The following is a 19830-nucleotide window of genomic DNA, read 5'->3' on the forward strand; positions in this document are numbered from 1 at the left end:
AGTCCTTCAGTCCAGTGATAGGCGAGCCTCAATCTACTGATGCAGGACCATCATCGTATCAAGTTTTGGGACCTTCTCAGCCTTTCTTTACTCAGCCGACTACACCAGGCTGGTACCCACATGAGCATGTTCCAGACAGTACTCTAGCAGGCACAGTTGAGGCAGAGCAGGAGGGCATCTTTGGGGTTGAGCAACATGTGTTACGTGACAGGCCTGTACGTCGACCACAACATTACACACCAGGCAGTGATGCTTTACCCCATAGAGGACGTAGGAGACGTTAGTTTATGATATGTTTTGATTATGTATTATGTAGACTTCTACTGATATTGCATTTGGTGATTAATGATATTATGCGATAAAAAAATTTATTATTATTTTTTTAAATTACGTAAGTCCCCCGTTAATCGGGCGACTTAGAAGTCGTCGATACAATGGGCGACTTTAGTTGGCAGCTTAAATCGCCGAATGTAATGGCGATTATGCCTAATTTTATTTTTTTTAATTATGCTTATCTTCTTAATTAACTTCCTAATGATGCTTAGACTGAAAATTTGTCCATTAAAAAATAGTATGAATACTCTCTTCCCTCATATTTTCTTCTCTTTTTGCACTAAAATATTTATATCAACAAAATTTATATAGTTCATAAATTATCTCCAATAAAAAGATTTTCTTGATTGTATAAAAATAACCTATTTATAAATTTTTAGAGATTACAACTTAGTAATTTATATAAATGTTTCAGATATTTCATCTAAGGGTTAAAAAAGTAATTTTATATTTTTTGTGCATTTCATTTCATCAATGATATCAAAATTCAATTATTTTAGGCTTATTAGATTCCTCACATTAAGTCGCTCATTTTGTAGAACATTTGACTTATCAATTAACGTTTAAAATAACATTTGATTATACTTTTGCGTGCTTGATGTATGTCCATTTGGATTTCGATCTGTGTTCTTAACATCGTTAAGTTTGTCTTATCAAATTGCATTGTTTGGATTATAAATATGTTGAAAATACAATTCATATAGCCCTAGAATCTATCCCTAAAGTTTCTACCCTTGATTTTAAATTGCTTGATGTACATAATTTCTAAAATAGTTTAAAGCTATCTCATGGAGTTGACATATCTTTTGAGATGGAAATTACTGAAAATTTGGTTCAAAATTCTCTAAAATAGTTTAAAGCTATCTCATGAGATATATCATAATTTGATCCTTCCCACTACCCCATAGCCTTGTTGCCCTCTTTCTGCCATCTCGCTCACAACCTTCTTACAATTTACATAGCATTCATTTTACTTCAAACCAAATAAAAAAAAGTCGAGTCATGCATTTATTTTTCATTCGTCCAAATAGTTCCAAAGTATTCCTTTTACATCGTATTCTTTTTACACAACATTCCTTTTTCACACAACCAAATAGCCAATTTGTCAATCTGGTGAGAGTTTACAATATTGATTGTTTTAGATGCACCATATCATCTTCATATATGCATGTTTTTAAATAAGCATAAAAAATAAGGAGTAATGCTATGAAGACCTTTTATAATTACAGAACATGTCTCTTAAAATTGCAATACTGTCTTTTTTTTCATGATTGAATCTCCTTCTTCTAGAGAAATTATTATGTATGGAGTCTGAACATAACTTATTTTCGGACTCCAATATGTACAAATCATGTGGCTTATACATACCATATGACTTATACATATTGGAGTTCGAATGTATCAGACTCAGTACCTAATAATTTCTCATACTTGTGAGGAGTATTTTATCGCCACTTAGATGATTAAAAATGGTAGAATATCAAACAAACAATAACTAATGTTTAAATCAGATGGCTAGGTCGCGCAAATCGAACGGCGGAGATGTGTTACATTAGACAGTCCCTTAACCGTAATTATATGGCTATCAACTGGCTTTTCCGTCTTTTACTATTCTTCTGATGCCCTCTTCAAAGCTCAAACCCTAGGAGACCCAGTTTTCCTCCGTAGTCCGTTCCGCCTTTTATTTTTCTCGAGTTCTCAAGTGGAGGCTTAGCGGCGGATTAGGATGCCGGCAGGGCACGGGCTTCGTTCGCGGACGCGAGACCTCTTCGCGAGGCCCTTCAGGAAGAAGGGTTACGTTCCTCTGACGACGTACCTTCGGACATACAAGATCGGAGAGTACGTTGACGTCAAGGTTAATGCCGCCATACACAAAGGCATGCCTCACAAATTCTACCATGGAAGGACTGGAAGAGTGTGGAACGTCACAAAAAGGGCTATTGGGGTCGAAATCAATAAGCAGGTAATATTCTTCTCAATTAGATCCCGATTTGCTTCCTCGTGTTTCTGCAGTTAAAAATTTGTTTTTTTTCTTTGGATTTTTGTGGAATCCTGGATGTTGTTTGGTTTCTTTGCTTCTTGGCTTAAATAATAATCATGCATCTATGTTGGCTTTGAGTTGTCTGTAAAATAAGTTTTGCTGGTTGTTTCTTTGCAGCTTACCTTTCAAACTGTGCGTATCTATGTTTTAAGTTGGACGTATTTTTTTCATATTACCTGTATTTTTGTTTATAAATATTGCTATTGAGAAGTTACCTTCAACCAAGAATTGGCAAATAATTAAATAATGGCATCTTTTAACCATTGAATAATAAGAAAAAAAAATGTTTGTATCACATATTTGATATGTTTTAAGTATCCACTAGCTATTTGAGTTGATATAGTTTCTATAATTAAGGTTGGGAGGTTGCACTAGATAAGCGTTTAGAGTATTATGCAATAAGAGGATATTATGGAGTCGCAAAGTAGAAATTTTTTTTAAAAGTGTAATTAGTTTGAGTATGCTTTACTGAGTATAATATTGAGTAGTAGAATGTAGTTAATGTTTGATTAAGCATGTCTTAAATGAGAAATGTTGCTATGGATGTGGCATAACTATAATAGATAAAATAAAGAATAATTATATGGAGATATGGTTGAAGTGACATCTATGAACATAAAGTAATTTAAAATAGATTTTAAATGTTTTTTATGTGTACAACAAATAATGAAAAATGCAATCATTAGATGGAGTGATGGACCAATAAAATTAATGTTGGGGGGTTATGAAAGAAAATGATTCGACTGAAGATAACATGGATAAAATTTATTCAAAATGATTTATGTAGAATATGCTCAACATCTCAAGTAGCACCTCAAGGAGCATTAAGGTAACACCCATCGTGATTGAATGAAAAATGAGGATTCATAAAGCCAGCCTAGATGCTTGGGGTATATTCAATGTTGATGGTGATGATGATCATAGTTGTTTTTTTTTTTTATTGTGTTGCAAGGACTGATAGCATTCTTGAAAAATTATGAGCCAAGGGTGATACCAAATGGCTGTTGTGTATATTTTCGATACTTCTAGGTAGATTTGGACAATTGTTTATATTGCTCTGGCCTTGCCACATGCTCTTTCATTTTAAATTTCATATAATAATCTTGGAGCTTTTCTTACTTCAAACTTCAAAGAAGCTAGTAATTTGTTTCTATAGAAGATAAATGAGAGTTGTAAGCTATGATATGCAGCTAAGATTATGAAATTTGATTTCTTCATTGTTGTTTTTTTGCAAAGTATGTGGGCACCAGATATGTTCTGAATGTATTTTTAACCTTTTTTTTCATTTTTATTATGTGCACTTGGATGTGTAGACACTTATGCATAGGTATATTATTTTTATGTCTTTTGATCGGACTAGGGTTAGGCTGCCTTACATGTAGGTTCATTGTTTTTGAGGATCTTAAGTAAAAAACATTTAACTTTGAAATCCTACATTTGGATTCTTGTTGCCAACTCTATCATCATCTCAAGTCAAGACTAAGAGAACACCAACTAAAATAATTGTTGCCATCATCATCTCAATTATCTTGCAAGTATTATTTTAGTAATGGGCAGCTTTTTCAATAAAAAAAAAGATCTTGGAATGGCAATCATTGAAGACATCACATGATGGGCAAATTATTATGTGCGGATGCCGAACGCCGTCCAGAGACTAACCAGAATGTGCCACGTCACACCCGCTCAGTACCGCAGCTCGGTACCACGCTCGGTACCATGCTTGGTACTGCTGATGTGGCGCATTCTGGTTGGTCTCCGGACAGTGAACTACGTTTGGCGTCCGCATAGAATAATTTCTCCACATGATGAGACTTAAAAACCACATATTGATGTCTAGATGTTTAAGTAATGTTCCCAAATCTCGAGAGTGGATTTTCCACTGCTCTAAGCTCAAATTCATTTTAGTAGTTTTGATTGTAAAAACTTGTAGGTTTAGTTAACAAACACAAAATTTGACCTTAATTGGGCTCATAGTTGAGGGTAAGAATGCTTAATACCTTGGGAGTTTCCATAGAAGACTTATAATGAGGATTGATGATCATTTATCAGAAGGGCTTGTGTTTTCATGCAATTAGGGTTTCCAATATGAATAACACGAAAGAAGAAAGGGGGGCTATAAGCTGGATAAAATACAACTATAAGTTAGAAATTACCTTTTTATGATAGAAATATAGAATGATACTTGCTTACGCCTTCTTTCCTTGATAAGCCCAATATGAATAGCATGAAAGGAGAAAGGGCACTATAGCCAAGATAAGGAAAACTATAAGTTAGAAATCACTTGTTGATAATAGAATGATTCTTGCTCATGCCTTCTGTCCTGGGTCAAGCCTTGGTTTTCTTCTCCTTAATTTTTACGAGTCCTTTCCTGATTTGAGTGTATTTAGTAGAGAGGAAATATGACGAGAGAAATGGGCAGTGGTAAAAGGATAGCTAAATAGATAGATTGGGGCTTATTTCTTACTGTCATCATCATCAATTTTTCTTCTTTTTCATCATCATCAGCCTTATCCCAAATATCTCTGATGACAATGATTTTGATGAATGTATGAAGAATTGTATTTAGTTATGATACGTCAAGTCCCGACGTCCTGTTCAAGGCCCGACGTTCAGTCCTTACGTCCTGCCGAAGTCCCGACGTCCTTCTCAAGGCCCGACATTCAGTCCTTACGTCCTGCCGAAGACCCGACGTCCTGCTCAAGGCCCAACGCTTAGTCCCTACGTCCTGCCAAAGTCCCGACGTCCTGCTCAAGGCCCGACGTCCAGTCCTTACGTCCTGCCAAAGACCCGACGTCTTACTTAAGTAACTGATTGTAATCTGATCACCCTTTGAGGTGTTCAGTACTTTGTAACCGACTCAAAGTCTAGTGGAATCATTTTCAACTGGGCTAGGCCCCGTGGTTTTTTTCCCCTTAAGGGTTTTCCACGTAAAAAATCTTGTGTTCTCTGTGTGTGAGCTAGTTATTCGTTCAACGCTAAGACGCATAATTAAATCTCTACTGCCGCGTATTTTCTAGCCCGCAACAAGTTATAACTTAAAACCACTTCAATTCTATGGGATGTGGTTGTTTAGTGAATTTCCTTTTTTTCTTCTTTGTCATCTTCATCAGCCTTATTCCAAATATCCAGGGTCATTCTGATGACATTGATTTTGATCGAAGAATTGTCTTTAGGAATAAATTAAGACCACTCCTCTTCTACGGGATTTGGTTATTTAGTGAATTTGGATTTTGGAAACAGAACATTGCTTACTCAAACTCTAAATTAATTTTGTTGAAAACTTTGCATGCATCGGGTTTTGACAAGTTCATATCTAAATATATTTTCTAGTTATCTGATGCTAATCTGCTGATAAATCATAAATGTCAGTAGGATCTATAAAATGGCAAAAGCACGGATAATGAAATGAAATAAAATAAAGGCTAAAATTAAATTTGGAAGGATATTGAGCTACTGGACTGCAAAAAAATTCTTACAACAAAAAACCACAGTAAAAATAAAATGTGCTTGCTAGAATTGAACTTTGTACTCGCTTTAAAGGTTAAAAAATTAGCTAATTAAGAAAAGGGGAGTTGGAAATTGCAGATAATAAATAAGAGAAGTTATAACCTAGGAATATCTAATTTTTGCTTTAATAATTATTCCATTTTAGCCATTTTTCATGCTCATTTTTCCCATAAAACTTTACGGCTATTTTGCACTCCATCTCTTTTTGTTTCCTCACATTCATTTTATTTTTTCATCCTAAAGATTTACTTCTATATAACTTGAAACTCTTTTACTTGTATTCGATTTAACTTGTTTTCTTGTGCGCTTTATCATTTCTTCAACTCCTGATGTTCTTTCTGCTTGATCTTATTTCAAATTATCATCGTGGAGAACTAACTCATCTTCCACAGTTGAAGTACTAACATCCCTCTATCAACGCCAATGCTGCCTCGCCACCTGGCGTTCCACCTTGCATGTATGCAAGATGTAATCAGTTCATTTTGTCTTGTTGACGCAATGACTTTGGCTTCCTTTGGGACAATTTTTTTACTGCTTTTTATAGCATCTTTTTAGTATAAAACTTTCTTGAAAGTAGTGAAAAATAATGGCCAAAAAACTTTCCCAAACTAAGCCTTCTTTTTGTCTTGTCAGAAGGCAAGCGGCTTACTCACCTTTTATATCCTTTAACACTCTAGATTTTGTTCTATAAAACTAGACCAGTCGTTAACAATTAAGACACCCAGATTCAATTCCACGCTATACAATTTCACCCAACCAATGCATCCACAATTCCGTTTACTCTTCTCCTTCTACAGGTGTTGGTTACTTTTGTAAAATGAGTTGATTAGCAGCCTCCGAAATGAATTTCATCCAAAGTCTGATCTGACGAAATATTATTCCAGTATTCCTGAAGAGTAGAAAACTTCTGACATTTCTTGTATCCCTGGCCTGGTGCCATTTTCAACTTACATTATGTTATTTCATATAATGATCAGGTAGGGAACAGAATCATCAAGAAACGAATCCATGTGCGTGTCGAGCACGTACAACCTTCCAGATGCGCCGAAGAATTCCGATTGAGGAAGAAGAAGAATGACGAGCTTAAGGCAGAGGCAAAGGCTCGCGGCGAAATCATTAGCACAAAGAGGCAACCTGAAGGACCAAAACCTGGTTTCATGGTGGAAGGTGCAACTTTAGAGACAGTCACACCCATTCCATATGATGTTGTTAATGATCTCAAGGGAGGTTATTAATTCACAAGTTTTAGGATTTTAATCCTTATGGTTTTCCATTATTTGCTTGTCTGAATACTAATGAGCTGTTGCAGTTTGAAGCATTTGACTATCTACTTTTTTTTTATCTATGTTCAAGTTTTGTTGAATTCTATGATGCAAATTACTCTTTAGCTATTGAACTTTTCATCATTTTATCTCTGTTAATATTTCAATTATATTACTTGTTTTGTTCTATGTGATTTCTATGCTGTTAGTGTATTGTTTTCTTAGTATTTTTTATTTTTTGGGTTGTTTGGTTGACGGTAAAGTGAATGTAGTATAAAGTAAATATTTTGAGGTTGTTTGGTTTTCTGTAAAGTGAATGCAAGAGAACTATTTTTTTGCTTGGTTGGGTGTATGTGGGGTAAAGTAAAATCAGCCCATTGCCCCCAATTGATCACTCAGTTTAATATTCATAGAAAAATCAAACACATAGGACACACCTTGTTGCCCCATGTTCCAACACGAGGTGGTTCGGCTATTCTGTGGCTCCAAGTTCCCACATAGGGTGGCCAAATCAACCAGAAGTGGAAAGACATCTCGGAGCAATGGGCTGTAACAATTCGTGAGGATTTCGCACGTGAACGATCCACACAGGCTACCTGTGCTCGTCTCATGAATGTGTCTGACTCGACATCCGTCTTCATCTGTACCGTCTGACTCTCGCACACGCAAGTGGACCCACACCGTCTCTGCCTGCTCTCCACTCACGAATGACTCCTGTATCGCCTCTGCCTGTCTCACGCGAATGAGACCCGAAGCCTCACCTCTCACAGCTCTTCCCATGAGTTAAACTAGAAAGCTTCCTTACTAAATACACCATTTGCAATTCCATTGCATATTGGATCAGGGGATCTATTCTACCTAAAAGCTACAGTAAACATATTTCTAGAATATGTTCTAGATTTCTGTACTTTGGGAAAACTAATGAGAGAAAGCTTCCTATGGTTTCTTGGAAGGGAACTCGCTTGCCAAATTAGTTTGGTGGGCTTGGTATACCATCTTTTGAAGCTTTCCACAATACCTTTAGCTCATCCCTTATCTGGAGATTTCTAAACAATGACAACATTCTCTTCCACTGGTGGAAGTCTAAATACAAATCGCTATGGAATTCTAACAACAAGCACACCTCTCCTTACTGGCAGCATCTTTGTGCCGTGGCTACTAATATTAAAAGCTGTCTTTCTCTTAGGATCCATGGCTTCAGCACCCTCTCCTTCTTGTGGGATCCATGGTGTTATGGTAAGTCCATTATGGAAATGTATGGCTTGTCGCTCTCTGACAGTATGATCCTCTCTCTTTCTAATATTAGAGTGAGCAGTATGGTGAATAACGACATATGGAATTTGCCTCCTTGGCTCCCCCCTAATCTTATTAATGAAATTACCAAGGTTCTCATATCTACAAACCTGTTGGGTAATCTCTGGAATGGTCTTGATAATCCCAACAACAGGAGCTTTAATCTTCATTTTCACTCCCAACTCCCTCGGGTTGACTGGCATAAGTATATTTGGTATAAGAGGTCTGCTCTCCGGTACTCTTCTTATGTTTGACTTGCTTTTAAACAGGGTCTCAAAACTAAGGATGCTCTGATTAGGCGTGGTATTCCGCTAATCCCAATTGCGCTGTTTGTCATTTGGTGGCTGAATCTCAATCTCACCTTTTCTTTGAATGTGACTTCACGTTTAGCATCTTAAACAAGGTTTTAGGTGGGATTGATGATATGCTCTTAAGACCCATCCTTTTGCAAAATTTTGACCTTATTGAAGACAAACCGATGACTTCAATTCACAAGCAGTTCCTTAAACTTTCTTTATGTGCCACTATTTGCTACATCTGGCGAGCAAGAAATGATAGGATTTTTGGTAATCGTTTTGAATGTGCTAATACAGTCACTGCTACCATTAAGAGGGCTGTGGTTCAAAGCCACTAAATGGAAACTTTTGGCTTCTTCTCCTGCTACTCAGTGATTGGTTTGGTTCGATTTTCCTGTTTTGGTTTTCTGGAATGAACTGCTATTCATTGTTTTTATATGCTGGGAACATTTGCTCTGTTTGGTCTTCACATATCACTCTTTCGTGCTGCCGCTTCAACGACTTTGCGTCTTCCTTGTTTTTCTGGATGGATTTTCTGGCTTCCAGGAAACTCTTCTTACTGCTTTGGAGACGCTCAATTTTGGAAGGACAATGATGTTAGCTGTTGATCCTAGTCCCCTTGGACGGACGGTCTTATCTTCTGGCAACCGGGGGTTTTTACTCTCAGGACGGTCTTTCCTTAGGCAACCAGGGGACTCTTCTCACTGATCACTATGATGGTTTTACCGGGCTTTTGCAGGATCACAGCCTGAGTCCTTATTGCTTTTCTGCTTTGCTACCCCTTTTTGTCCTACTCACTGTAATTTTTTTTAATTGGGTGGTATAGGTTTTCCCTTTGCTTCCTCCCTAGTTAAGCGTTGTTTTTGGCTTTTCTGGGTTGGTTTTCATTGTGGAATCGAGAGCAATATTGTGCGGTCGGTCTTAAATGGGGGGATAGCTTCAGCGCAGATGACTTTTATGATGATAATTACATCATATGCGAGGTTTGTGAATTAACTATGATGCAAGTGAGATTAGTTGGCTGATGGCTAAGATTGAAATAAGAAAATATTTTGTAAGTATTGAAGGGGATGGCCAATTGTAGGGTTTCTTTATCTATTAAGTTTTAGTTTGGATAGTTTTCTTATTTGTTCTGTTTTTCGATTCCATTATGTTATCAAAAAATTATATTTATCGGACACGAATCTCGATGCAAAATCAAGCTGGAAATTTCAAAAATTAAATTCGGAGACCATCTCAACTCTGATTTCAACAAACTTACAGTCGAACTGAGCGTCTCAGAAATACGAACCCAATGACACCAAATTCGACTCAATTCGAGCCCAAATGGGTCCAAATCAAAGACTCGAAGCGCTATTGGAAGGTTCGAACCATAATTTGAGTTACCAAACGGTTTCCAAACATGTTGTGCTTATAGTTGAATCGAGCGGCTCGATGAGACGAATCCAACGAGCCCAAGATTGCAGAATTCCGATATCATTAAGACCTTCAAATGCCTGATAAACTCTCCACGATAGAAGGATTCAATATCGTGGACCGTTTAGCCTAATAGTAGGAAGTTGTCCCAAATAGAATCTTAAATTAGAGATCTCAACATTATGAGCTTAATGGAGGTGATTTATCAAAATTTTAATGGTTGGCTTAATAGTTAATTAGTTATATATAATTGTGAAAATTTCATTTACTTTATAATAATAATAATAATAATAATATTATTATTAATAATAAAATATCATTTAATAATATTTAAATTATACATTACTAAAATGGACAGGTGTCGGTCTGTGGACGCGTCAAGGTCGTCGCTTCACGCGTAAAGAACAAATCAAGTACTAAATTAGTGGATGCTTAGCAATTAATGCTATTCCACTTTGTGCATTAACAAAAAAATATTAATAAAAAAAGATTATTAAGGATCATTACAACCGAAAGCGTATCATAAAGTTTATTTAGACTAATCGAACTATTGGCTTTGTGGGTTCCATAAAAATTAAAAGAAAATAAACCTAAATTAGTGGGTACTAATTATTTTTAAAAATTCTAGAAAGTTCTTATTAAACTCGTTATTAACTTTTAAAAAATAATTTAAACTTAAATGGAATGAAAAAATCATGTATTTATTTAATTCATAATTTTAAGATAAAATATTTATAAAAGAAAAAAGAAATAAAATAGCTAATCATATAATTTTAAGCTAAAAAATATTTAAAATTATAGTTTATATCAATAACTTCTTGAAAGTAGCACACATTTTGATGCAAAAATATGATATAGAATGAGCCCTTAGGAAAGAGATAATATTTCTATTCCTTAAAGAGTGAAGGCTTTAGCTTAAAAAAGGCCAAAGCTTCACAAAAAGGAAGAGCTACGTGTTAGATTAAAATGAAATCCGTACAAATAATTAATTAATAAGAGGAGATATTGAGGCTATGGATTAGTAAACAAAGGGGAATAAAAATTTTATGACTTGTAATTTATTAACACGCTATTAGGACCTTAATTTTGTTTGATTCCAATTAGGCATGGCTTACTTTTTGATAAATTACAAAAAGACCCTCGGAAGATTAATAAATCAAACTAAGATTTTGTTTGGATATGAAAATACTTAATTTTTGGATGTTTGATAAAGAGTATAGTAAAAAAATGTTAATTGAGTTTAATAAAAATAATAATAATGAATTATTCAAAAATTGGATATGATTATAGTTATTATAGAATTAAAAAAAAAAATAGAATTGTATTACTTTTTAACGATTAAAATATCCCAATAAGTAATTTAGTTGAAAATATATAAAAAATAATAATTAGTTGATTAACTAAAGTGTAATTATGCCAATTGATTTAATGCTAAGGAATGACTTGAAAATGATGGAGAAGATTAATTGATAGAGCTAGATGGTGATAAATGAAGGAGATGAATCTTGCTTTTTTTATGTGTAATGGGGTGAGTATGATGAAGATTAGGGGAGAATTGGGTCGGTATGTGATTGGAAGAGAGCTTAATTAATGTGTGTGAGATGCGTATTTGAGTGAATGATTTTTCATTTTTTTAGGGGCTTTAGCGGGGAGGTAGCTTCTGGTATGAACTTTCTTAGGATATGATCGAGATGTAGGGATGTGTTAGAGGGCTTAAGAATGGATAGTTTGAAGTGTGGAGGCCATTAGAAGTGATGAGGTAAGCTTAGGGGTTGTCATGGAGAGGAGGAACTTTGGAGGACCTCCAATTAGGGTTAGCTTGTAGTGGAGGAACCAATTCCTTAACAATGACTTCATGAAGGGAGGGGAAAGTGTTGTGAAAGCTTGGGTGTGGAGATGAGGGTAGAATGTGGTAGGGAAGCCTCAAACCAAGGGATTGGAAGCTTGAAGGTGAAGAGGTTAAAGTAAAACACTAAAAACCCAAGATGAGAGTTGTCCTTACTTTAGATAAAATGATGAAGAGCGAAGATCAAATAATGCTTGTTATGTGTTCAAAGCGCAAGTGAGATGAAATTATAAATATGCAATATAAATGATAGAGAATACTTTGTTCTCATCTAAGAGTTGTATTGGTCTTTGACTACAAAACCTCAAACCAAGAATTATGCCATCAAACAGGAAAAAAGTAGAATACTTCTCTAAATTTATTAATTAAAAAAGGAGTCCATTAGAAAATTTTAGAACCCTTTTAATCCATTAAATTCATTCAAAATTTAAATTACCGTAGGAGAGGGCGAGGAGGGCAGATTGTTCTAACCAAATTTCGAAGTAGCATAATGTGGTGCTTGGTGACATATTATATTTGAATTGACCTCCTTTTACAGAGCCTTGCAATGAGAGTTAAATTATTCATGTGCTCTCTTACTCTAATTCGTCATGATTAAGGCTTTGTTTGGGATGGCTTTCTTCATGCTTCTTAAAACAAATTTTTAATACAAAAATTAAAATTTTTGTACTAAAAAACTTCTTTAAGAAGCAGTAAAAAAACTGTCCCAAATAAATTCTTAGTCTCTAATATATTTTGACCGATCTACTTGAGAAAGCCTTATATGGCTGGCCATCTTGTAAGTTTCATGTACATGTACACTTTATGACATCCTGATAAGTATAAACCCAATAATAAAGTTTATATATTAGAATAACTAATCAATTATAAAAGTTCCAATTTTATTGATTTACATTGTAATAATATAAAAATAGAGAATAATTAAATAAAACTTATAATCCTCTCATTGTGTTGCATCAACTCCTCAAATAGAATTGAATAGACATACTCTAGAATATCATCACCTATCTATATAATTTAATATTTTTATTGAGATTTGATTAAAATGGATTACAATATTATTAAATTTATTTCGATACAGTGAGTATAATATATAAATAATTAATCAAATTTATATTACAATCATCTTAAAAAAAATCTACATACTTCAAAATAAATTTCAGTCAAAATATTTTGATCTTACAAAATAATTAAACTAAGTAACTTGTGGATGTTTATAGGTATAATATCCTGATTAAATTATTATTAATGGCTAATTTTTGCAAGTGCTACAGATTTATATTTTCATAGCCAGTTCAAATTACAAATTTGAAAAAGATCAAAATAATTTAAATCTCTCAAATTGATAAATATTTTGAAACTTAATACCAAACTGAATTTTTCTAGATCAAATTTATAATTTTTGTTTTAAGCACTCAAATTCCAAAAAATAAAACAAAACAAAATAAAATCTGCCACTCAATGGAAATAAACTGAATCATTAATGGCAGAATTGGAACTTCTAACTAGTACAAAGTATCCAGTGGGAAGGAAATTATAATGCTTTGACAGTGACATTCCAGTGAAGTTCTCAGACAAATGGTATAAATCTGAACCAAAGCTTCCTATTCCAATTGTCTCTAAGTAAGAGTGACAATTACCTCTTCATAGAACAGGCTAATTCCCTATTCTCTCTCTCTCTCTCTCTCTCTCTCTCTCTCACTCTCTCTTTCTGTATGGAGGGCCAATATGGCTGGGGAACCTTTGAAGATGGATGGAGAAAGGGACCCTGGACTCCTCAAGAGGACAAGCTCCTCACTGAGCATGTAAAGCTGCATGGAGAAGGAAGATGGAACTGTGTCTCCAGGCTAACAGGTTTGCTACATAGTATACCTTTCTTCACATTATCATGATTTTTTCATAATATTATACTCATCATCTTCAAAACATTTCAATGCATATAGGGCTTAAGAGAAGTGGGAAAAGCTGTAGGCTTAGATGGGTTAATTACTTGAGGCCTGATCTCAAGAGAGGCAAGATCACCCCTCATGAAGAAACCATCATTCTTGACCTCCATGCTAAGTGGGGAAATAGGTGAGTAGTACTTAATCACCCCTCTAGATTGTTTTATCTCCCCTTAGTATTTTTAGTACTGACTTCGAATTGTCGAAATAGATGGTCGACGATTGCTAGAAGCCTTCCAGGAAGGACTGATAACGAGATCAAGAATTACTGGAGGACTCATTTCAAGAAAGGAAAGCCGACGAAGAATATCGAGAGAGCCCGAGCAAGATTTTTCAAGCAACAACAGGAGCAAAAACAGAAGCTGCAGCAGTTGCAACAGCAGCAACAACAACAACAATGTCAATTAGAAGTACCTCAATTTGAAGAGATAGTCATAGCACAAGAGATGCAAGAAATGACATACATCTACAACATGCCATATATGTTCCAAGGTGAAGAATTCAATGGCAAGTCGACGGCGAGCAGCGACGAAAAATCAAGCGATGATGAAGCTTATTATGCCACATGGGAGAATCTGTGGAATCTGGATGACTTGGGATTGGATATGGGAGATGAAGCACTTCCTTTCTACTACTAGAGCTGGTTGGTGTTGGTGTTGAGAGAACTCATGTGACAATAAAAAATGATATCATGAGTTTTTTTTTTTTTTTGTTTATTGTACTGCTGAGAGTATATATATAAAATTAACCTTTGCAAGAATGAATATATTTAATGATGAACTGATCGAGCACTTCAATATGAGGTGGTCCAATCCTTTACTGTATCTGCAGCTTTTAATAAGTACTGAAAGCTGATGCTGCTGAAGCACTTGCAGGCAAGCTGTTTGGATGGGGCTAATAGATTGCTTGTTGCAAAATAAATGTTCAAAGATAAATAGATCAACATATTAAATTTTCATTTCATATTGAAAGAAACACGATGAAGATTGCAAATAGTATATTATGATCATGAACATATGGGGGATTGTGATGATCTTTAATTAAAGAAAGTTGTTAGTTTCCCATTCTATCATTAATGATGTTTAATTTGAGATTAATCAGTTTTAAAACAAATTAAGGGATAACTAATTGAATTATTAACTTTCTCTAACCATGGAGGGGTAATTAAATCAACACCCCCTTTTTTCTTATTTATCTAGTGAAATATATCATAAAAATGTTATCTTGATCAAGCACAAATCTCGAGATAAATTTGGATTAAAAACTTTCAAAATTAAATTCGGAGCCATCCGAATTCGGATTTAGACTTACAGTCGAATTGAACATCTCAAAAATACGAACCCAACGACACCAAATTTGATCCAATCTGAGCCCAAATGGGTTTAAATCGAGAGTTTGAACCACATTTAGAAGATTCAAAAAATAATTTAGATAAAAAAATAATATTCAAATGTGACATGTTTGTATTGGAATCAAGTGGCTCAACACGATGAATCCAACGAGCCCAAGATCATCGAATTCTGACATCATTTAGACCCTAAAATGCTCGATAAACAGTTTATGATAAAGGGAATCAATATCGACCGTCTATGAAAAACACTCCAAACAAGCCATTTATATTCTTTTTATTTACTAATCATGTCACTCCTAGAAAATTATAAATAGACTTCTCATTCTTCATTGAAAGGGAGACCAAACAAGAGAAAGAATAGAAGAGATGAAGAGAAATTTTGGAGCTCTCTTGCCACCAGACTTCTCCTCCTCGACAATCGCCAGCCCATCAACTGTCACCAGACTTTTGTCTGACCACCGATCATCTCTTGACTTCCGCCCGGCCATCAACCGTCAGACTTTTGCTAGACAGCCGTCAGAGTTCCACTCTACCATTGTCAGACTTCTGGCCAACTGACATCTTTCACATAAAGTTTAGCCCACTTTCTAGACTTTTGTAATATGACTGCGCTCAAGTTTAGGGATGATCTTTGTAATCTATTTGAATACTATTTGAATCATTTCAACTGGGCATGACCCCGTAATTGTTTTCATTTTTCAGGGTTTTTCATGTAAAAATCATAGTGTTTCTAAATTCTCTATTTGTTTGCTGGATATCTGTACAACGCGAAGACAAAATATTTTCTTACTTTACCGCCACGAATATTCTAGTTCACAACAATCATGATATTACATTTTCAAAATTATAGGAGGTTAAGGGATCTCTTTTATATGGAGAGAAGATCAGCTGACATCATCTACTTAGAATGGTAAAAAAAAAGAAAGATCAAGAAGATAGGTTATGTAATCATAACTTAGATGACATGCAAATGGGCTAAAGGATTGCCCCATAGAAATTAGTTTTCTAAGGGTTGTTTAGTTTAATGTATTAGGAGTATATTACATTCAAAATGCAAAAGTTTTAGATTTTTAGATGTTTCATTGATAGAAAACAACACCAATTGGTCATTTCATGTGTTTCAAATTCACTAGCATTAGTTAAGTTCATAATTCACGATCTCGTAGAACCTCACAAATTACTCTCACTCTTCCCGCTAACCCCTAAAATCCCCCTAAAATCCTAGAACCCGCTGTTGTTTTGATATGACCATAATCGCGATCCCTTCATCATAATATTGTTTCATGGCTCCAAGTCACAATTAAGTCCCGTGTCGAAGCCAACCCTATGCCATCCACATCCTTGTGCTCGTCAACAATATTACTTTAATCTCACGATGTACCCACTCTCCATAATATTGTTGGCAACATTATTCATAATCAATATCCCTATCATTTGCAATGTTCACGTTTATCAACCCAGTATGCACCATTCACCATCCATTGCAATCGCTCTTATCATGCTCTAAATAAATTTCATGAATTTGCTTTAAAACCAATAAAAAAAAAAAATAAGTATATTTCATAACATATCAAAAAACATCAACAAATAAATAAATAAATACAATTTGTTCATTTTACACTATATTCAAAATATTATTGCATTTTAAATAATTGCAAATAAACAACCTTTTAAAGTCCAATTAGTGCAAATATATCATTGGCTATTATATTTGAGCACAACCGACCCAATAAAAAGTACCACTTTATTCTGCATCTACTAATGAAATTAAAAGTTTTTTTTTTCTTAGAAATGTAATTTTAATTTTAGAATTATCCATATTATAATTGGTCAATTTTATTCTACTTTACAATTAGTGGATTAGAATGGGACAAAAAGGTCACGAGCTTAATCATGATTAAGATGGAGTGGATTAGATTAATTAATTAATTAATTTGATAACAATGGATAATTATAGAGGTCTTGAAAACGCGTATTGCATAAGCTAAACTGGTCAAAGAGTATAGTATATACCTAAATTAGTTTTCTAGAGTTTGTTTGGTTCAATGTACTAAATATGTATTGTATTTGAAATAGCAGTGTCAATATTTGACACGATTCGAAAACATGACCTGGCGTATTCGAATTGGGTCGGGTTCAGGTTAAAGATTTCGACCTATTTGTAAAATCGGGTCCGGATTGTGTTGATCAGTTCTTAATTGATTTAGGAGAATTTCAGAACATTGTTATGAAATAAGTAAATGTTATTTCTAAAAAATAATAAATCTTATTAAGCTTGATTTATTTTAAATTAATTGAGGTAAATCTTACCTTAATTTGATTTAGGTTTAAATAAATCGAATTAAATAAAAATATTTTAATAAAACATACCCGAAGCGAGTCGGGTTCTGATCCGAAAAACCTACCCGTTTGCGAAAACGGGTTGGGCTCGGGTCGGGTTAAAAAGTGCCGAATCAGATTTAGATTCAACCTAAACCCGACCCGAAACCCAACTTTGATTGCCCTAATTTGAAATATGGGGGTTTAAGATTTTAAAGTATGGGCTCACCCCTCTAAAGAAACCCTAAAGTCGAATTATTGCGAAAATACATCATGGGTTGCTATTCTTCAAGCTCTAAGTGTAAATTTGTCATCCACATGCCACTTTATTATGAACAATTATTAGGTCCTTCGATCGGACGTAGAGGAACGTCCAGTTGGCACTAAAATCCCGCCAAAAAACTCGATATTTGCTCGGTATTGCTAAGTATTATTTGGTAATAACGAGGAATACTGCTCTGTGAAGACCAATATCGAGTTATACTGAACTACACCGAGCAATAACTCGGTATTGGGTCTTCACATGATGATATTCCTCGTTATTGTTTGGTATTGCTCGGTATTTGCTCGGTGTTTCTCGTTTTTTGGCTCGATTTTAGCTCCGATCGGGCGTAGCTTTACGTCCGGTCGGAGGACCTACTAATTGTTCCTTTATTATACATCTTAATTAAATAATTTTTTTCCAACAAGTTTAATTTTTATTTTAAAATTAGTAATATATTAATCAATTCTATTCTACTTTACAATCAGTGCATTGGAATCCGACAAAAAGGTCATGACCTTTAATCATGATTAGCTAGAGTGGATTAGATTAATTAATTAGATATTAATGGATAATTATTACGATAAATTTAGTTCATAGTATGGAACTTTTATTAAGTCCGGTGCAAGGACGTAGAGGAACGTCCGGTTGGAGCCAAAATCCCGTCAAAAAACTCGGTATTTGCTTGGTACAACTAGGTATTATTTGATATTAACAAGGAATACCGCTCTTTGAAGATCAAAACCGAGTTATACCGAGCTGTACCCAGAAATACCGAGTTGTACCGAGTTTTTTTAGGAAAAACTCAATACAACTTTTGTATAACTCGGTATTTCTTGGTTTAGCTCGGTATAACTCGGTATTGGCTCTTCAAATGATGGTATTCCTCATTATTGTTTGGTATTGCTCGGTATTTGCTCGGTACAACTCGTTTTTTGGCGGGATTTGACCTCCGACCAGACATTCCTCTGCGTCCGGTTGGAGGACGTAATAATTGTTCCATAGTATGATAGTAAAGCTTGAATTGCATAGAGCTTTTGAAAACGCGCTTAGTATAGCCCATAGAAGCTAAAGTGGTCAAAGAATCAGAGTTTGGTCAAATCAAAATAATTTCAGTTACGCGGAATTATCTGTTCCAAAGCCGCAATTAAGATCTTTAGTACTTTTTTGACCATACGCTTTCCGACATTTATCCTGTTAATATTTCTTTTATAATTTGTTAAGCTACTTTCTAATTATATTGACTGTTATATACATAATATCCTTAATTATATGTTCATTTATAATTTTTTTAAATATTCATAAACTTATGAAGGAATTCAAAAATTGATTTATTAGTTATAAGAAATTATAATTAAACATAAATGTGAATATTTTGATTCAAAATTTATTAGGAAGTGCGGAAGCTGGACTGGCAGAATCATATGAACATATGAGTGTACACATTATTAGGGGTGTCAATTTTTGACATGACCCGAAAAAATTCAGGTTCGGGTCAACTCGGACCCGAAAAGGGTCGGGTTCGGGTTCAACAAATCAACCCGTTTTAAAAATTAGGTCGGATTCGGGTTGATCCAGTAACTCGAAAATGACCCGAAATTGACACGAAAACTCGTATTTGGCCCGAAAACCCGAGATTGACCCATTTTTTACCCGAAAATCAAAGATTGACCCAATTTTTGACCAGAAAACTAGCAATTTTGGGTCAACCCCGGGTCATTCGTGTCGGGTCGGGTTGCACGAAAACTTGTATTTGACCCGAAAACCCGAGATTGACCCATTTTGACCCGAAAATCGAAGATTGACCCAATTTTGGACCCGAAAACTAGCAATTTTGGGTCAACCCCGGGTCATTCGTGTCGGGTCGGGTTGACCCGGACCCGAATCAGGTCGGGTTCAGGTCCGACAACTTTACCCGTTTTTAAAACCGGGTCGGGTTCGGGTTGACCGGAATAGTGCGG

General features: G+C 34.9%; 2 protein-coding genes across 2 annotated transcripts; both read left to right on the forward strand.

Moving 5' to 3' along the window:
* The first annotated feature begins 1983 nt into the window (after positions 1 to 1983).
* Positions 1984 to 7297, forward strand: LOC110092043 (60S ribosomal protein L21-1). Its single transcript, XM_020816390.2, has 2 exons — positions 1984 to 2296; positions 6859 to 7297. The coding sequence occupies exons 1-2, from the start codon at positions 2060 to 2062 to the stop codon at positions 7114 to 7116; spliced, it is 495 nt and encodes a 164-aa protein (XP_020672049.1). The 5' UTR covers positions 1984 to 2059; the 3' UTR covers positions 7117 to 7297.
* A 6412-nt stretch (positions 7298 to 13709) lies between these two features.
* LOC110092042 (myb-related protein 305-like) lies at positions 13710 to 14575 on the forward strand. The gene is made up of 3 exons (XM_020816389.2): positions 13710 to 13848; positions 13938 to 14067; positions 14149 to 14575. Exons 1-3 carry the CDS (start codon positions 13710 to 13712, stop codon positions 14573 to 14575), a joined length of 696 nt encoding a protein of 231 aa, XP_020672048.1.
* Positions 14576 to 19830: the final 5255 nt, after the last annotated feature.

This window comes from Dendrobium catenatum, unplaced genomic scaffold (assembly GCF_001605985.2).
Source record: "Dendrobium catenatum unplaced genomic scaffold, ASM160598v2 fragScaff_scaffold_248, whole genome shotgun sequence".
NCBI lineage: Eukaryota > Viridiplantae > Streptophyta > Magnoliopsida > Asparagales > Orchidaceae > Dendrobium > Dendrobium catenatum.